This window comes from Hipposideros armiger, unplaced genomic scaffold (genome assembly GCF_001890085.2).
Source record: "Hipposideros armiger isolate ML-2016 unplaced genomic scaffold, ASM189008v1 scaffold_416, whole genome shotgun sequence".
Taxonomy (NCBI): Eukaryota; Metazoa; Chordata; class Mammalia; order Chiroptera; family Hipposideridae; genus Hipposideros; species Hipposideros armiger.
In genome coordinates this window covers 1434380-1454815 of record NW_017731766.1, presented here as the reverse complement: position 1 = coordinate 1454815, position 20436 = coordinate 1434380, and the positions used below count along the sequence as shown (strand labels likewise).

The window sequence follows — 20436 nt, the reverse complement described above, 5'->3', positions numbered from 1 at the left end:
CTCCAGTTTGGTGTCCAGTAAACAGCTGAGATACGCTGGGCATTTCCTGTCCCAGCATTCCTCAGTCCACGATGGAGATGGGCAAAGAAAACCACCTCCTTCTCTCCCCCTTCCCTCCTTTGCCATGCCCACAGGCCCCAAAGTGATGCCACACACCATTTCCCAAGCATGCCCACCCCACGCCCAGGGTCCTACCCTGTCACCTCGCCAGAGAATGAGATGAGAAGGCAGAAATCATCCGCTGACATCACTTCCTTGCCTTGCTCCCCAGAGGCTTGGTGTGTCCTCTCCAAAGCGGGGCTCTAACACTTTATCCAGATACAATTTTTAGATGCCCCCAAGGAAAAAGGTTCCCAGCACTTCCTTTAGACCTTTCTGAACTTGGTGGCCACCACAAGTGAAAATCCCCTCCTAAAGGGTCAGCTTCAGAGAGCACAAGAGAGGAAGAAGACGGATGAAGAAATTTGAGACCTATGCCATGTACTTATTTGCTTCCTTATTTAACTCACATCCCTGTTTAATGTCAGACACAATTCTCTTTATTCATCTTAGACCACAAACTCCGGGGGGACAAGAAAGGCCAGCGCCCATTCACTTCATTCTCTTCAAGTTCTGCTCCATGATGAATGGGGAACCACTGGGATAAGTCTGTTGCCCAAGACTGAAAGAGGTTACACGGAGATAGAGCTAACAAGCTACAGGCCCAGCAAACAAAAATAAGAAGTAATAGGGTGAAGATCAATTAATCAGGGGGCCCTGCCAGGAACTTGGCACTGAGGAAGCCCCTGTAAGGAATTCAGGGAAAGTGTGGAGAAAAGTGACACGTCCACAGCTTTCAGTAGGTTCTCAAGAAGGTCTAGGACCCAAAAAGGTAGAGAACCACTGGTAAGGGGTAGCCCTTTGCCTTATGAAGTTTGGAGGGGGAGAAACAAGATTAAGGCGTATAAAATCACAGAGGACATCGATATAATATCAGTAGCTGTTTGGGGTTGTGTTCTTTATGTGCCAGGTCCCAACTCAAGCATTACAGACTATAGCTCCTTTAATTCTCACAACCACCTAGTATGTGCATTCTCTCAAGAAACTAAAAGCATTATCCCCAGGTCTCAGATGAAAACATGGAGTCTGAAAAAGTTTATGTAGCTTGCCCAAGGTCACACATCTGGTCAACTAAAGCTGGAAGTCAAACTCAGAACCTGCACCAGGCTGCAAAAACAGATGATAGCAGTGGCAAAAAAAAAAAAAAAAAAAAAAATTTATGGGGGTGGAATCAAATCTCCAAACTATCTACCTACTCTGGCTCTGCCTTAAGCAAATCCCTTCCCCTTTCTGGGCCTTTGTGTCCCTGTGTGTAAAATAAGAGGCATGGACTAGATCAAAAGTCAACAAACAGTTTCTAACAAGGATCAGAGATCAAATATTTTAGGCTTTGCAGGGCACACGCCTCTGTTGCAGCTACTCAACCCTGCCATTGTAGCATGAAAGCACCCATAGACAATGAGCAAGCAAATGGGCATGGCTGTGTTCCAATAAAACTTTATTTACAAACATGAGCACAAGGCTGGATTTGTTCCTCGGGCTATAGTTTGCTAACCCCTGGACTAGATGCTTTCTGGTGTCTTTCTGATTCTGATATTTCACAAGTGCCTGATCCTAACTATAGCAGTTGTAGCCTTGAAAAGTCAGTGGTAAGAAGCCTATTGCCATAAGCTTTGTTTCATTATGTTTTGCTTTAACCTTTAATGGGTTCACAAAATGTGATTAGAAAGTAAATTCTGGCAGTGGCAACACAAAGGCAGCTTGGGAGAGCTTCAGCGCCAGTAAAATCCCTATCAGCTCCCTGCTCCTGGTCTTTGATGTGGACAATGACCTCTGTCTTGTGGAGGACACTGTGCAAACACAGCTGCACACGCACCTTCAAACCAGATCACAACCTAGAGACCCTTTCTAGATGAATTTGGGGGTCACCGCAGATCCCTGGGCAAAGCCCACAGACATAAAGAGACAGCCAGAGTCATTCAAAAAAATGGCACGGGCCCATCCCCAAACTCCACAGCACCGGTTGGTATTGGCAACCTGTCTACCTTGTCCCACCAGAGGAGCTGCTGGGGCCTCAGGGAGAATGGACCCGTTCTCCAGTTCCAGAGTCAGTGGGTTTTTCCCATTCTACACCCCCGCGCCCTGTGCCCTCACACCCCAGCCCCCAACTAAAGGCTCTCCCCAAATAGGTAAAATGAATTCAGCCCCTGGATGACTTGGCAATTAACCTTCACCAGCCTCCTGCAAAGGGCTGCTCCTGAGTTGTCTACCTCACCGGGAAAGGCTGTGCTCCAGGAATTTCTGGGTTGGGGGAACCTGTGCTCAGCAAAGATTGACAAATTGTAATTACCAGAGAGAAAAGCAAGTTTGCCCAGAGGGAGCTGAAATCCCTCACTCCATGGAGCCTCCGACCTGCTGCTTTTGGAGGAAGAGGGAAAGCCTCTGCTGGAGCCAGCGTCCCCTGCCCAGGAGAAAGGGGACTTCTTGTGGCTCCCGACTGAGCTACCACAGAGGCAAAACTTCTCCTTCAAGTCCCCGGAAACCCCAGAGGAGCACACAAAGCAGATGCCTCCCACCTCCAATGCTTTTTTTCATTTTTAGTCTCTCACTGGGTGCTTTGTATTCCAGCTGTGCCAGCTGTGCCACCACTCTGAGACTCAGTTTCCTCATCTAAAAAATGTCAATAAGAATAGCATCCATCTCATAATATTATTACCAGGATTAAATCAGATAATGTCCATACGGCATTCTGGGCACAATGCCTATCACCTAGTCAGCACTTAATAACTAACTCTTAGCTGATAGTGTTACGATTACACTGTGCTAGGCACTTTATGCACACGATTGCATTTAATCCTCACCTCAGCCTGATGAGAAACTATTATGATCTTCATTTAACAGATGAGAAAACCGGGGCTCAGAGCAGTTAGGTGACCTGCCCAAGGACACACAGCTAATAAATCAGTGGAACCAAGACATTACACCCAGGTCTGTTTGATGCCAGAGTTCAGACTCTTCATCACTTTACTGTCCTGGCCAAGGTCACATTCATAGCTATTCAATGAGGTAAGCAGGATTAGAATGCAAATCAGCTCTCCAATCCTGGGCAGCCCAGGAGCTGGCCTGGAAGGCAAGGAGGCCTGAACTGGGGAGATCCTCTGCAGGACCTCCTCCCCAGGCAGCTCTGCTTTGCCGTGTCCCCCACCCCACCCCCACCCCGACCTCCGCCTCCCTCAGGAACCCGATCACATTCTGTCTTCCGCTGTAATTTCCTTCAGGGCGAACACTGAACCTTCTGCCACCCTTTTTTTTTAATAAAAAAAAAATATCAGTCTGGTGTAGAGAGAAGGATACAAGCTTTTGGAGCCAAACAACAATGCTTTGAATACCAATGCTGCTTACTCGCTGAAGGGGCTTGGCCATGTCACAGAACCTCTCTGAGCCTCAGTTTCCTCACAGGTAAAATGGGGATAATTCCTACCTAGCGTTGTTGTGAAGACTTGGGTACACGCACACGGAGTACCAAGCACACTGCCTGGCACATACTAGGTACTCTCTGAAGGGTGCTCTACCATCCTCAGCGCCAAGCTCAGTGCTAGGTTATTGTTTGCCTGATTTAATTCATCTCTGATTCTCCCACAGCACCTAGCATGGTGCTTTACGCAGAGTAGATGCTCCTATATATATGGCCGCCTGAATTGAAAACTGGAGAGAGCTAGAAAGGAGGAGCCACACAAAGCCGCATGATCACATGAGAGAGCTCTCCTCCCATAGGCCCTCTAAGCAGATCTGTGACTCTCCCATTGCCTCGCTCTCCTCAGAGGTCAAACTCAGTGGCAGCTTCTCCTAGAGAACTCACAGAAATGGGAGTTCGCAACATCAGAGGTTTCTAATGTAATCAGGCGGATAATGAAAAGGACGTCTTCCCCAAGCTTTGAGTGAGTCAGAGTTCTGTGCTTAGCTTTGCCCCAGGGAGTACCGAGAAAATAAAATATTGTCTGTATCCTCATGACACCTAAACAAACGGTCAATTCCATGGGTCAAATATCAGCCCGCCGTGTTAAGAGGCATCTCCAGTGAAGGACGGGAAGGAGCATTAGCAAAGGTTAGTGGGGTCCTGGTACGTGGCTGCTGTGAAGGCTAATACCTATTGGCCTTACGGTGGGATGTTGTTTTGTCCTCATGAAAGATACTGGTAAATGACAACACGTCTGAAATCTATGAGGATTTCGAAACTTGTGACTCGATAATCCCTTCCACATCCTGACACCTGAATCAAGACATAAGTTTTCATCAAGGTATCAAATAGTCTCACTCGTAACAAGTATAAACCGACTCTGAATCTCAGACTTGCTCTTTTTCTTTTCCTGGCCTTTTGCCACCATCGAAAAATGCCTGATAGGCTGCGTGTTCGCACTGCAGCTGGTGACTGTGATTATGTAGAAACCGACTCCATAAATTCAATGGTGTGTTGCTGGCTATTCCATAGCTGGTGAGATTGGTGCCCAGGGAAGTGGGACACGGGCTGCCATGATCCAAATGCAGGCTCGGAACTTACTCTTCACTCTGTCCCCGGGTTTCTCTCCCACCTCCCTGCCTTCGTGTTGATCGCCAGCTTTCCGACAACTTACTGGCATTCCCTTCCTCCTCCCACTCCCCCTTGGGAATAAACCAGTTCAAAAGAAGCACCATCGTCCTAGACTTGAAGCTACGTGAGAATGGTGGGAACCGAGTGTGCAACACTTCACTCCTCCCACCATTGTGGACGGTGTGTGGGCGAAGGGGCAGCAAGTTTGCCTTCAGAGGCCACTTTATCCAGCAAGGGAAGCCTTGATCACCTAGAGCTAGAAGACCTCAAAAGACCATCTGGCCCAGCCCCCATCTCCAGACAGATTCGTGGCCGAAGCTACCCAGGACCAAGGACAATCTTCCCTTTTCATAAGGACCCTTGGCAGAGGCTGTCCACACTGTCCCCGTCTCACACCCCAATGTGTAAGTCATGAGTAGCTGACAGACAGGACAGAGGCGGGAGCACTGCTCTGTGGGCCAGGGAAACTGGTTCACAACCAGCTCTGCAGCTGACTAGCTGTGGGAGCTTACCGATTCCCTCTGCCTCCTGGACCACCTCCAAAATGGGGAGATGGGCAAGCGAGGGTTCTAATGGCTCTTTAAGCGCTAACTCACTATAAACCTGTGAATCTCTTATGTTAAAATCTTCAAAAACAACTTAAGCCTGTCTTATTGAAAAAAAAAAATTATTTTCAGAGATGTCTCTACCACAGATATCTTAATCTCAGGGGACCTCTTGAAATTGTGTATTCGGTGCATTTTGGGGAGTCTGTGCATTTTGGTAGAAGACTAAAACCTCAGATAGGTGTGTGACAACCAACTGCCCCACCCCACCCCCCCAAAAAAAAACTAAACTAAAAATAGGTTCAGAGTCTTCTTCTAGGTTGAGGAGCTTAAATGTAAATCACCCTGAGTGACTTCCTGGTTCCCAGGTCTGAATATCAGGTTATAGTGATTCCCAAGGGAAGGGGTAGGGAACCCTAAATGCAGGTTTCTGGGTAGGAGTAAAAGAAGACATTACTAGGCTGTACTTTTCTCTCTCTGGCTGTCACTACCCATTGCTCTGCCACACGTCTACTAGCCACATGACCTCAAGAATATACATACGCTCTCTGAATCATGATTTTCTCATCTGCCAATGGAGAATGGCTATGCTGCTCTCAAAAGGTTGTTGTGAAGAATTTAAAAATGAGTAAATGCTTGGCTATCGGTAAGGAGCTCAAGTTAGTAGCTCAGGGTTTCAAAACTGACTACTTGGAAGACAATAATAATCAATCTATAATAATCAATCTGCCCCTTCTTCAAATTTAAATTGGTACAGTCACTATAGAAAACAGTATGGAGGTTCCTCAAAAAGTTAAAAATAGAACTATAGTATCATTCAGAGATCCCACTTCTGGATATGTATCCAAAGCAAATGAAAATAGGATCTCAGAGGGATAACTGCATTCCATGTTCATTGCAGCATTATTCACAATACACAAGACATGGAAACAGCCTAAGTGTCCATCAACCAATGGATGAATAAAGATGTAATACACACACACACACACACACACACACACACACACACTAGGATATTACCCAGCCATGAGAAAAAAAGGAAATCCTGCCATTTGCAACAATATGGATGAAACTTAAGGATGTTATGCAAGGTGAGATAAGTCAGACAGAGAAAGACAAATACTGAATGATCTCACCTCTATGTGGAACCTAAAAGAGCTGAACTCATAGAAACAGAGTTGAGTGGTGGTCACCAAGGGTTGGGGGAATGGACTAGAAAGTTGTTGGTCAAAGGGTATAAAACTTGCAGTTATATGAGTAAGTCCTGGCGATCTAGTGTACAGCATGGGGATTATAGTTAATAACACTGTATTATTATATGCTTGAAAGTTTCTAAGAGAGTAGATCTTAACAGTTCTCACCACAAAAAAGAAATGGTACTCATGTGATATGATTGTGATGGTGATGGAAGTTATTTGCTAACTTTATCATAGTAATCATTTTACAATGTGTAAGTGTATCAAATCAACATGGTATATACCTTGGGGCCGGCCGAGTGGCTCAGTTGGTTAAGAGCTCGCACAAGAGTGCGAGCTCAGCAACAGCAGTTTGATGCCCCGCCTGAGCTGAGCTACCGCCGAGCTGCCAACAGGTGGCAGGATGGCTCAGCTAAAAAAAAAAAAACATGTTAAATACCTTAAATTTACACAATGTTATATGTCAATTATATCTCAATAAATTGGGGGGGGGGAGTTCACTCCCTACCTTGATTCTGGGGGAAAGGTGTGACTCAGCAGCTAAGTCAGTGGTCAACTTTGGATAGACCCACAGTTGGGTTCCAGTCCCAGCTCCTCTCCTTGATGGCTGTGCGGACTTGGGCAAAGAGTTAAAGTTCGCTGTACCTTGGTGTTTCAGCCACAAAATGGAAAGAATGATGAGAATAGTCCTTTCATAAGGTCGTGAGAAGGTGCAAAGAGTACTTAACTTAGCACACTGTCTGGGACATACCAAGTGCTGGAGAAATCTTAACAACATCAGGCACTCCCTCGGCGTCTTTCGGCCCATATCTTCTCTCCTAAGTACCAGTCACCCACCTTTGGGGGTGTGTCCCTATAGCTGCACCTCCAACATGCGTATCAGGCAGAAGAGGGGGAGGGGGGAATCAACAAATAATCCAGATTTCCTAAGTCCCTTCCCCCGACGCCTGGAAGTCTCTTGCTCCCACACCCCCACCTCTGCCACCCTCGCCCCCAGATGGCCCACGGGCTTGTTACTCATTTCTTTCAAGGTCTTGATTCAAATATCACTTCAGTGACATCAAGCACCCGTTTAAAATTTTAAATGCCCCTTTCCCCTCCCCTCCCCCCCCACACACACCATTTCCCTCTCCTTGCTTTATTCTCTCTGTTATACCCATAGGCATAGGACACGCCTCAGAATGTGCTCACTTATTTTATTGTCTGTCTCCTCCCACCAGAATGTAAGCTCCTGGAAGACAGGGATCTCTGTCCGCTTGCTTCACCTGCTATGCCCACAGCACCTAGAACAGGACCCAGGACAGACAGTGGGAACGCGGTTAACAATCTGTTGAATAAATGTGAATGAGTGTCCCAGTGAGTGAGTGAGTGAGAGTGAGTGAGTGAGTGCAGCCTTATTTTTATTTTCACAGGGAGGTAAAGGATTAGGGTTGGTCTCAGATATAACTCAAAGCCCTCTCATCTGCCTAACCTTGGAATTCTTTTTCTTTTAGGTACCGCACAAGTTGCATATGCCCCTGAATCCGTGGGCTGACTCCAAACGACCCCCTGATTAGAGGTAAGCACCCCCACCCCGCTTTTGAAAGTGAAGAGTGAATATAGGCGGAGAAAGGATCCCAGCCACTTTGGGGTGGGGGACAGGGGGATCCCCATGCTCAGGTGACTCTTCCTACCTCCTTCCACAAGGCTTGCCCTGGGGTGGCTGGGGCGCGGCCGGCCTGTGGCTGACCAGGGTGGCGGCGTCGGGGCTGGTGGCGCCTTCGCTGGACCCGCATTGCCCCCTAGTGCCGCGCGGAGTCAGGGCGCCGGGCTCCCCCGCCTGATGTCACCGCCGTGCAGTCAGCCCAGAGGCGGCTCATTGAAAGCAGACCCTCCTCGGCGCTGGCTGAGCAGAGGCGCCGCTGTCCGCAGACCTGCTGCGGGCCGGGCTGAGCCGGGCGCCCCCAGCCCGCCGCTCCTCCTCCCGCCGCTCCCCCGCGAGCCCGGCCCGAGCGCCTGACGTGGACCATTAACTTGGAGCTGCCGCCTCGTCCCCTCTCTCCTCCCTCTGACAGGCGAGCGCGCGGCGCGGTGCAGGAGACGTGCTGCCGGGCTGGGCTGTTGGAGGAGATGACCCCTCGCCAGCAGGGCACCGCAGGGACAGAGACCACCACGGGGGAGGCAAAGTTTCGGGGCAGCTGAGGAGCCTTCGCTGCAGCCCTTCCAGCCCTATCCACCCCCTGGCTATGGAGGGCGGACTCTAAAATGAATCCCGATCTGGACACCGGCCACAACACATCAGCACCTGGCCACTGGGGAGAGTTGAAAAATGCCAACTTCACTGGCCCCAACCAGACCGCGAGCAACTCCACACTGCCCCAGCTGGACATCACCAGGGCCATCTCCGTGGGCCTGGTGCTGGGCGCCTTCATCCTCTTTGCCATCGTGGGCAACATCTTAGTCATCTTGTCTGTGGCCTGCAACCGTCACCTGCGGACGCCCACCAACTACTTCATCGTCAACCTGGCGATTGCCGACCTGCTGCTAAGCTTCACCGTGCTGCCCTTCTCGGCTGCCCTGGAGGTGCTGGGCTACTGGGTGCTGGGCCGCATCTTCTGCGATATCTGGGCCGCCGTGGACGTCCTGTGCTGCACCGCCTCCATCCTGAGCCTGTGCGCCATCTCCATCGATCGCTACATCGGGGTGCGCTACTCTCTGCAGTACCCCACGCTGGTCACCCGGAGGAAGGCCATCTTGGCCCTCCTCAGCGTCTGGGTCTTGTCCACGGTCATCTCCATTGGGCCTCTCCTTGGGTGGAAGGAGCCGGCGCCCAAGGATGACAAGGAGTGCGGGGTCACGGAAGAACCCTTCTACGCCCTCTTCTCCTCGCTGGGCTCCTTCTATATCCCTCTGGCGGTCATTCTGGTCATGTACTGCCGCGTCTACATCGTTGCCAAGAGGACCACCAAGAACCTGGAGGCCGGGGTCATGAGGGAGATGTCCAACTCCAAGGAGCTGACCCTGAGGATTCACTCCAAGAACTTTCACGAGGACACCCTCAGCAGCACCAAGGCCAAGGGCCACAACCCCCGGAGTTCCATAGCTGTCAAACTTTTTAAGTTCTCCAGGGAAAAGAAAGCCGCCAAGACCTTGGGCATAGTGGTCGGTATGTTCATCTTGTGCTGGCTCCCCTTCTTCATCGCTCTGCCGCTCGGTAAGTTGGGGACTGGTTGGAGGGGGAGGAGGGGGGCCCTGGGCGGTTTCCCATCTTGGGTTTACTGGTGAGCTCGCCGTAAAGTTTTTTTTGTGGGTTTCGTTCTTTTCTATGCACTCTGTGTGTGTTTAGAGATTGTAGAATATTATTTGTTCTGCAAAGGCTTTGCAGATTGGGTCGCTGGCTAAGAACCAACTCAGGTGATAGTGGAACATGCTAAGGTACTAGTCACTCGAAATAGAAACACGGGAGGAAAATCTGGTATGCAGAAATGACTCATGCAACAGCCTTAGTTTAATAATTTAAAAGGCCACTGGACTTGCACATCACACCAGCGTGATTTCAGTAGTAATGATGTGCCAGCTAAGGCAGCGTCACGAATGCAGCATACAAAGTAGTTTGTAGTTACCGCAGACGCGGCATTTGGGAAGCAGGGAGCTTGTACACAGAAAGGCAGTTTTCATTCAGCATTTCCAGGGCGCTTGCAGAGGCTGCGTTCTTCCCCTCCTCCCTTCACCACTTGCTGTCACCTCGGTGCAATCCCTTCATTTTAAGTTAATAAGTGCATTTTACAGCCACAGTACCCCAACTAGCCTTTAAGTTAGCCAAAGCCTGAGGTTGGAAAAACAGAGAAGATAACCAGAAGGTTACACATTCTCAATTTTCACCCCCAAATGTTCCTACTCTGGTGATTTATGAAATGCCCAGAATTAAATTACAGTTATCCCTCACCTTCAGCTGCCAGGCACCAGATCCTGCTAGGATGAAATTAAGTCCCTCCCCTCCTATAAAAAACGTGTCCATCTTCCTGTGTTAGGTGGTCCTAATGAGTTGTTCAAAAGGTTACCTGACTGATTTCTTCTAGGAAAGAAAGGGTCTGGTTAGGAGGCAAATCTAGAGGAGGGTACATGATGGTGATCTGCTGTCTGCATGGCTTGGGAAACACCTGTCCCTCCTCTGAGGCACTGATCTGCTTTGATGTCGTCTCCTATCCCTGGGGGACACTCCAGAAAATGAATGGAGGGAGGTGATCGTAGCATGGTCATGTGCCGTAATATCAGGAGAGGTATACCGGCTGCTACGTGCATGGACCGCACACACCCTCCATCCACCCCAGGGGCTCGGTTAGAACCCAGCCCAACCAAATTCCTCAAGTAACTACAATTCTGAAGACACACTGCTTTCAAGAGAAAGGGGCAAATGGGGGGAAACAAAGCAAACTGATGTCAGGAGTCTCCATTTAAAAAAGATAAAGACAAAAAAAAAAAAAAGGCTGTTTAACCTGCTCACCATTTTGTCGTTTCTAAGGCAGGCTAATGCCTGTGGGAAATATTTTTAGTGTTAAGTGGAAAGGTTTTGAAGCTCTGCCCCTCCAGGAGTGATCACATCCCACTGCAGAGAAGCCTTCTTTTCTTTCCCAAGGTCTCAGGGGCCTTTTGCAGGCCTGTTGGGTTAAAGTGGATGACAGTTCACACTGTATTGGATCATACAAAGATCATGGTTGTACGTTGAACTGATTTGGCTACTTGTTAGCTAAGTGACCTTGTGGGCCTCCGTTTCTTCGTCTGTAAAATAGAGCTAATTACTATTTGCTCCATGGAGTTTGCACGAATGCATGGAAAGGACTTAATACAATGTCTGGTGCATAGCAAATGCTCGAGGAAAGTTAGCCATTAGTACTACAAGCCAACACCCCCACACACACCCCCGGCTATAACTCTGTGTTTTCTCCTTCTTTACTCATTTGCCAAACCCACACCTGTTCCTAAAGGCTCAGGAGAGAGCTGAGCCTTTCTTCCTCCTGCACCTGCCCACTGGCCTGCAGAGGCTGCATGACCAGAGTATCCTCAGGAAGGAGGAACCACTCCAAATAGGTGACAAGGCTGCCAGCGTGTCGAAATGGAAACAGCACTGCTCTGGGGGTCAGGAGCAATCCTGGGCGATCTTTGCCATCAGTCAGCTCTGTGCCCTTAGGCTTGTTGCTTTACCTCCCTGGGCTTCAGATCTCACTTCCAAAGAACCAGAAGGTTGGGCTAGATCAAGGGCTCTCAAACTTTAGTAAGGATCAGACTCATCTGTGGAACCTGAGAAACATTCAGCCCCTTGGGCCTGCCCCATAGAGACCCTGACTCGGTAGACCAGATGGACCCCAGGTGATCCTGAAGAGATGGTGTACAGACCAGGCTTTGAGAATCGATGGTCAGAGGACCTCTCAGCTTCCTTCAGGCTCCAGCCTCCTGGATGCCACGGTTTAAAATGCTGCAAAGCTTAGCCCTTCCCCAGTCACGCAGTGGTGCAGGATGATGTGGCTTCTCTCTGGGTCCTGCTGGTCAGGCCCACTCTCAGTTTCTTCTCACTCACACTCTCTCCACTTTCCCCTCTTTCTGTGTATGTCTTCCTGAGACCTCATCCCCCTAACCTCCCAGGGCCTTGGCTTCCACGCCATAGAAAGGAAGGCGTTCTTGCCACCATGTTGGTATCAGAGCTTGTTTCTCCTCTCTTTGCCATGAAAACTTTCTGAGAACCCATGCTGTTGTCTCCTGGAGATGTCCCACTGTGCTCTCCCAGAGCCAACCCCACCCCTACCCTTCTCCCCTGGAAACCCAAGCCTTGGCAGGTGAGGAATATGGACTCGAGGCCTTGGGTTGGGGACGGACTCCAAGAGGTACAGAAGAGCTTCCAACTGAGAAGGTGCTTGATTAACGTGCTCTTCATAGTTTAGCAAGAGCATCCAAGCAAAGCCAAGGTGTAGGCTTCTACTTCCTGCGAGTTCAAATAACACCCAAATACAACTAGCATGATGTAGAACAAAATAACTCCTTTGGAATCTGAAGAACATTCCAAATTCTAAATTTTCCATGAAAGACTTTTTACTCATAAGAGGGAAAAGCAGATGTGGGAGAGACAGTGGTTGGAGAACGGAAGTGCAGGTAGATGTAACTTCCAGTTGGCGATGGACTTCCAGGGGCCTGGATGGCTGGAGATTTCCATTGCCCTGTTTGTCTTCTCTGTGGGAGAGAAGGGTTGGGATTCCTCCTAGGAAGGAGGGAAAACAGCCGTGCCCCCTGCAGGGTCCTGCCAGGGGCTCCATTTGTTTACCTTCTTCCCTTATTCTTATTTTTGGGAGCAGGGTTGGGCAGCCTGCAGAGGGGGGCCTCTGGTCTCCTGTGGAGCCCTCCCCACCTGTTACACCCTCCCTACCGTCCTCCCCACCCTTTCCCTGTGGCCTCAGACCAAGTTGGGCCAGGGACCAGCTCTCACTTACTCGGTAGCAGGGATGGACTTCACCAAACAAGGACCTCTTTATTCAGCCCCTGGAAGGAGGCCATGGAGGGACAGGAAATAATTGGAATATAATATAGTGGCACTTCTACTCGATGGGCCATGTGCAAGATGTCCACGGACGCTTCAGCTGCCTGGCATTGTAATGAAGGCCAGCTCCCACCCGGCCGGGGAAGGCCTGGTCAGGGTCTCAGCAAGAGGCTGCTGGGCTATTGAAGGGGGTGCATTGCACTGGGGGGGAGAGATGGGGGAGGGGGGTAGTAGGAAGTGCTGGGAAGCCAACTGGTAGCTGGGCTTAGTACGCTGTTTAGAAAACACTGGAAACTTGCCTCGCTCCAAATCTTTCCTCCGCCTTTTAAAATGCTGAAAGGCACCAGGAAGCCATTATTGAACCAACTGCTTTCCCCTCCAAATAAATGAAGGTCAATTTCAAAGACACAGTTGTGCTCACCATAGTGCTGGAGCCAAATAGGAATTCCTCTCACCATTGATTTGGTCCTCCAGTCCTCTCATTCAAAGTGAATCCCCACCTCCCCGCAAGAGCAGGGAGGGTGAGGGTCTCCGAAACGACTCAGGACAGAGCCACCCCCACAAACACACACTAATCGGAGGTTTCCAAACCCAGGGATTGGAGTTGCTTACAAGGAGAGCAGTTGGTTTGAGTGAGGGGAAATTTTTTACACACAGGGAATCCTTCCTGAAAGAGGAAAATCCTCCTGAAGGAAAATACATTCGACCATTTATGAAATCATTAATAAAGACTTCCTAAAGCACCTACTATGTGCTAAGCACTCTTAATCACTGGTTGGTGGGCCAAAAACAAACATGGCTCCTGCCTACGGGAGGCTTACAGCCTAGTGAGACTGTAACTTGGAACACATCCTATGGGCCAGACATTCTGCTATGCCCTGTATAGACGTTATCTCATTAATCCTCACAGCTACCCCTGACAGGGAACAGGAATTGTTCCCTCTCTACAGATGAATATACCAGAGCTCAGAGAGGTTTGTCTTCTTGCTCAAGACCACACAGCAAGTAAATGACAGAGCCAAGAGTTGAATCCAGATCTGTCAGAACAGGCACATACCTGTTCCACTGCACCCAGGAGAGTCTGGCCTTTTTACTCTCTAGTCCCAACCTACTCTTATAGCAAATGTCCCCCAGGAACCCAGAGCCACCTCGTCAAAAGCTGGTTATTGTACTTCCATTACAAAGCCTGGCCTTCCTTCCACTCTCCATTCACTGCCCCCCCGCCGCCCCGAAAAAATTTCACCCATAAAATGTCAGGGAAGTTCATCCACATTCTAGCTCAGGGCTAGATTCTCTCCACACCTCCTGCGCTGTGTAGGGTTGGGTCTCTCAAGGTTGGACCTTTCCTCACCCCAGCATCTAGGGTGCTAGCTAGCTGTAAGTAAGGATGTATTCATCATGTCCAGGCATTGTGTGGAGACAGTGGTGAGCAGAACCGCTATGTTCCATGTTCTCATAGGATTTAGTTCTAGTGGGGAACACAGATAATTTGAAAAACACATGCATACAAATAAACATGAACACAAATTATGATAAGTGACTTGAAGAAAGGGGGGGGAGGGGCTATTGGAAGTCTATGACCAGAATCAGTATATCACAGGGGACCCTGAGTGACAATTAGACAGAACCCTGAACACTGAACAGTTTGGAGGAGCTAATTCAGTGAAGGGGGCAGGTAGCAGAAGAGGGGTCTGGGCGGAGGGAAAGGCATGCCTGAAAGTCCTGAGGCAGGAGCTGGCGAGGAACTAGAAGAGCCTGCAGAATAGAAGGGAGGCAGGTACAAGTCACAGCTGGAAGTGGGGGCAGAGGCCAGACCATGCAGGAACTTTAAGGCCATAGTAAGGATTTTAGATTTTATCTTACGCTGCATTGGCCGCTACTAAAGGGTTTGAAGCAGAAGAGAGATCGAATCTGGCTGCCATGTGAAACACAGACCAGAGACGGGGCAGTTGGAAGACCACAGTCCCAGTGAGAGCTGGCGGGGACTTAGACCAAGCTGGTAGCTGGGGAGATGAAGAGAAGCAGGCAGGTTCAAGGACTTAGGGATGGGTTGCTGATGATGTGAGATGGTTAGTGAGAACAGGAAATGGGTTTGCAATAACCCTGAGGTTTCTGGGTGATGCAGCTACCATTTGTTGAGATGGGGAAGATGGGGATGGGGATGGAGCTATGAAACACACAGCCAAGAGAATTCGTCCCAGGGTCTTCCTTGGACCCCATTCATCAGGGCCCATAAGACAGCATCCTAGGAATGATCTGACAGACACACTTATGAGTTGAGTAGTCAGAATGTCCCAACCCAAAAGCCAGGAGCCACAACCAACAGCTGACCTAGCTGCTCATCAGAAACACTGGGCAGGGGGCTGTCTTAAAAAGTATAAATTCTTGGGGCCCACTGCAGACCTTTTGCATCAGAATCTCTTGTGGTAAGGCTGAGCATCTTGACTTTTAACAAGTTCCCCCAGGTGATTCTTATGCAGCCAGCATAGATAGCATCCATCCTCCCCCTGCCTGGGAACCCCTTGTATTAACACCCCGTGGAGAGTCCAGAAAGCTTGATTATGCTTCCCCTGGTGCAGCCAGAGCACCCCAATCCTGCCCAGTCCGCATGGAGGAAGGCAGGAAGGCTGACAGGAGGGAAGGTGAATTCTTTAAACTAGAGTCTCCTTGGAGAAGAGGAAGAAAAATGAGCACTGTGAAAGCATCATCTTCAGTGGAGTGTGTGCACTGCTCAACACTGACTGCTCTGTATCGCTCGTAATTCTCACAGTCCCTCTGCAGTGCAAGCTTCGTCATCTCTGTGTTTATAGGTGAGGGAACAAGAGTTCAGAGAGGTTTGGTAACTTGCCCAAGGTCACACAGCTAGTAAATGGTAAAATCAATCAGACTCCTCATTTAGCACTCAATAAACACTCGTTACGTTATTCCTGTTATTATTACACTGCTTCCTGAACATTTGCCTGAGGTCTGGTGCCCATGGGTGATAAAAAGATTTACTGGCTCATGACAAAATGAGAAACAAAATTAGGAAAATTGTGTGTTTTTCCAAACGTATTCAATATAAATGACTGTCCTTTTATTCTAAAGACTATGTCCTTTCTATTTTGAGATGCTGAAATAGCAGTTTTTTTAATGGAATGATGGTAATAAGTGGTAGTAATAGTGTGTGTGTGTGTGTGTGTGTGTGTGTGTGTGTGTGTGTGTGTTTAATGTCTTAGGTCTTACTTGGCAAAATAAAAAGTTGGTAGCTCTAAGTCCCCTCCAAAAAAAATTTTTTTCGCAGTTTCACTGTGAGTCTCCTAGGACCCTGGAATCATGGGAGACACCACGGCGGTCAGACGCAGTTGATGTTCGTGGGAGAAGGCAGGACGAGAGGGAGGCATGGGATGGAGAGCAGAAAAGAAAGGAGGGAGGGAATGGATAAATGTTAGCCTCAGCTTTGCTATGAGATTCAGAGGACTGGGCCAGACCGGGGAGTGGGGGAAAGGTGATGGTGCAGGGTCGTGTTTGTCAGGAACCACAGGATGAGGGCCATTTGTGGAGGCACCCAATCCTGCTGGGGCAAAGCAGGCCCCAGAGATGCCAGCGGGTGGGTGTGTAACTGCAGTTAAGATGTGTGATGCCGGAGATACCTTTACCTGAGTGTGTGTGGCTCATAAAAATAACTGATGGCCGCCGGGCCACACGGGAAAATTGCTTTGTCCTATGTCTGCAGGATGTTTCTGCAGCCACTGTTCTCCCTGACCACATCTGATAATTATCATACTAATAGCTGCCATTTATTAGGTCTGGCCATGTGCCAAGCTTGCTGTGCTACACCGGGCTGGGGGTGCTTTCTGTGCATTTTCTCATTCACTCCTTTCCAGAGGCTTAGGAAGGGGGCATTGTTCTTGTCCCTATTTTATAGATGAGGAAACTGATGCTCAGAGAGACTTGAGTGGTTTGCCTCAGGCCACCCAGCTGATTAGTGATAGAACCTGGATTTAATTCTAGGCAACCAGATAATGCTAAACAGTTCATTGCTGGGGGTACCCTAGGTATGGGGACTGAGCCCAGGTTTATGGAAGCCCAAGGAGAAACTGGAGACACCAGCTCCTATTCTTAGAAGCAGGAAAGGAGGGACAAGGGGCTGCCTGACACTCAACAACCAAGAATCACCGTATCCTGGTGAGAACAGAGAGAACATGAAGATAATTGAGTCTTCCCCTAGCAAGATAAGTCAAAATTCCTCTTCTATTATGGGTACTCTGGGCTTTATTCACCTTCACAACTTATTTGGTAATGTCACACACATTTTTAAGGTTTTTATCAAATTTGGGGAAACAACAAATTTGGAAGACTTTTTTGCTAAAAGTTTGATTTCCGGCTGCATACATTTCAGACCTTGATTCACGTCCACCACCCACATCCGTGTGGTCCCAGCACCACGGGACTCCCTCCTATCAGGGACTAGTCTCTGGCCTTACCTCTCCATGTCACAAGGTGGGGTGAGTCGGTGTCGTGGACAAGAGAGTAGTTCTAGAAGCTGTTCTTCCGACTAGCACTAACTCTGGCTGGTGATAACCAAGTTATACAGGAAGAAAACACTGCAAACCACATACATATATCCAATGGGACCCAAATAAAATGCATCTTAACTCTTAGCTAGTTCCCCAAAATGCCCATGGCCCCAACACTAACACCCACGTGAGGGGAAATAAGACAGAGAGGAGTCAGGATGGAAATAGACAGTGGTCCCAACCAATTGCAGTTAATAGATCTTACTTTTGGAAACTTTACAAGATCATGCAACCATGAGGAAACAGTGCTGGGGTCCTTCCCAGGGCCTTGTGGGGTCACATGAAGAGAGGGGCCCTGAGGCTAACAGCAGAGGGATGGGTCTCTCTAGCAGCCTCGTGACTGATGGACTTCCCTCTCTCCTCTCCAAACAGTGGATTCCTCTTGAGTAGTGATTACATCTTTCCTCTCTGGCTAACACAGGTGCTCACAAAAACTAAACAAATAATGAATGCACAGCCCTGTGAGTTCAGCAGAAGAATTGGGAGTGTAGTGTAACTCGGATAGAATTATGTGCCTTTTCCCAAATACACATTTTCTTCCCCCTACGCCTGTTCATACTGTCCCCTGCCAGCAATGCTCTTCCTGTGCCCTCTAAATATCCAAATCCTGCCCACCTGGAAAGCCCCAGTTCTGTGGACACCTCTCTCATGGTCTTCCCTGGTTCCTACCCCCTTTCCTGGCAGGGTTCACTCCCTTTGTACCTGACGGTGCTTGTCACATTTGTCCATGGAGGCCAGGACTGATGTGCATATGTGCAGCAGTGACCTGGCTGCAAACCTGGAGGGCAGGGTCCAGGTTTAACTCCAAAGACGTGTCCTTCCTGCCCAGAGACTATGTACCTAATAGACTCTCAGTAAACATAGCAACTGAAGCTACGATTCAGTGTGTGCCTGACTTCATCTACCCTTTGAGCCTCCCAACAGCCCATCAGGTAGGTATTATTGTTTCGCTCATTTTACAAATGAGGAAATGACCTACAGGGGCTAAGTGACTTGGAGCATTCCTTGTAATGACCACAAGCACGTTGAAAGGAAAGGAGACTTAGATGGAGAGGAAAGAGAATCTGGCACCCACAGCCTCAATAGCCCAGGGAACGATTAGAGAATGAAGTGAACATCAATTTAAAGAGGAAAGATGCCACTTCACATGTGTGTGTTTTGTGGGACACAGGAATTGTTGCACATGTTGGCTTGAAATGTTTTGATCTTCAGTGAATTGACCCTGGCTACACAGGTGAGTGAGCTGGGATCTGAGTCCATGGCTGGCTGACCCTATATACTTAGCAAGTGAGGGACAAAATGAAGGAATGGATCCGTTTCAGCACAAGACACATGGTGTGATCAGAATGATGAGCGTTGAGGAATACAGAGGAGACAGAAAGAGGGGAGGACTGCAACAAGATTTGGGGGGAGGAGAAAGAAGCCAGCTGTGTCTTAGGGACTTGTAAGGCTGGAATAACCATAAAGGGAGGGGCATCTTCAGCCCGTCCATCACCCCGCTCCTGGCATGACAGTATGAGTCAGTCCCGGGTACAGTCCTCACTGGCAAGCTTGTGTGCTTAGGACTCTGTCAACAGTACATTCATGACCAGCCCTCATGGCTGGCAGCACATCTGAGCCCCCTTTGAACACTCCGGTGTCCCTCTCTGGTGTGAGCACACGAATTATGCTATAAAAGTTGCACCAATGAACAGCTCGGGCCAAAATGTTCAGAAACAGAATGTTCCAGCTCATGCAAGTGGACCATTTCTCACAGAGCCTCGTTTAACTTTTTCCGTGGTATCAGCCCCACGGCGTCTTGTTCCCCCTGAAGCTGGGATGCACTTGGGGCTTAGCTTTGCATGCTTTTTGAAATTCTTCTTTAAGATGGAGTTTCCTGTCAGACTCACGTGCATCACTTAGAGGCTGAGCTCAGCACCCTGGCCGGGTGCCCCAGAAGGAGGTTAAAATGGGACCAAGGGCAAGCCGGGCTCACTGCCATTCACAGGCATGGGTCTGAGGCATCGCAGCTCCAACGCGGGCCGGGCGGAGATCCAGGGAGGCAGCTGGTGGGACGGGAGGAGATTATACATACTGGAACAACGACAAAAAATTACACCTCCAATTTATATATTCAGGCCATAGATCACCCCCTGGCATCAAGAGAAGGTGGTAGGGCCACTCTCCCTGCCTCCAGGTACACCCTCGCTGCCTCCATTTGTGACTTCTTGCCCCCAGCCCTTCAGAATTTATCTTAACACAAGGGTTCCGTGGGCTCCTTTGGCAACCTGGTAAAGCCCCTTCGCACATAAAATAAGAGACGTGGGATTTCAAAGAAAACCAATTATGTTGAAATAGTTATTATAATGTTGAAAAAGCACATTTATTGTAAAGTAAAAGAATGTTCTTTATTACTAACATATTAAATAAACAAGATGTAGCAGCAAGTAAAATAACTTCTATAATTTTGAAGCAGTGACAAGTGGAAATATTTCTTCAAGATATCTGCAACAAATGTAGTGTGATATCATAAATCTGATTTCTATTGGTGAAAATTTCTGCTAATTCTACTATGGCTCGTTGCCTGCATTCCTATTGAACGAAATGCTAACTTTCAGCCAAAGGTTAGTATTTAAGAGAAAAAAAAGCGCCATTTTTTCCCATCCAAGTTTATGAACTCCCTAACCCCAGGATAAGAGCCCTGCCTCCCAGCATTATAAACATGTACTTCAGGAGGTGCAGTTTTCTCTATTTTTTTCTTTGCAAAAATACAGTCTTAGGACCACAGGGAGCTTGGCTTTATAACTATTTTGCATGACTACTTGTGGCAATTTTTTTTTTAAAGATTTTTATTGGGGAATTGCGGGGAGGGGAACAGCCCTGGGGAATTGGGGGAAGGGGAACAGACAAGTTGCTGTCGTTTTGTTCTTCAATCTAGTTGTGGAGGTCGTTGCTTCACTGGCCCAAGCTGGCACCAACATTGTGCTCTTCTCTGGCGAGGCAGATCAGTCGCCGGCTTCTGGAC

The 20436-nt window shown here is 48.7% G+C and overlaps 1 protein-coding gene and 1 long non-coding RNA gene across 3 annotated transcripts in view; one reads left to right on the top strand and one right to left on the bottom strand.

Moving 5' to 3' along the window:
* LOC109394204 (uncharacterized) overlaps positions 1 to 8121 on the bottom strand; it is a 45587-nt gene extending 37466 nt beyond the window's left edge. For both annotated transcript variants that reach the window (XR_002126409.1, XR_002126410.1), the window contains exon 1: positions 8042 to 8121. This is a non-coding gene — a long non-coding RNA (uncharacterized LOC109394204). The remainder of the gene's footprint in view (positions 1 to 8041) is intronic.
* Positions 8065 to 20436, top strand: part of ADRA1B (adrenoceptor alpha 1B) — a 43552-nt gene continuing 31180 nt past the window's right edge. Inside the window, exon 1 of the mRNA XM_019664073.1 lies at positions 8065 to 9561. Coding sequence (XP_019519618.1) covers positions 8613 to 9561 — 949 coding nt within the window. The 5' untranslated portion in view covers positions 8065 to 8612. The remainder of the gene's footprint in view (positions 9562 to 20436) is intronic.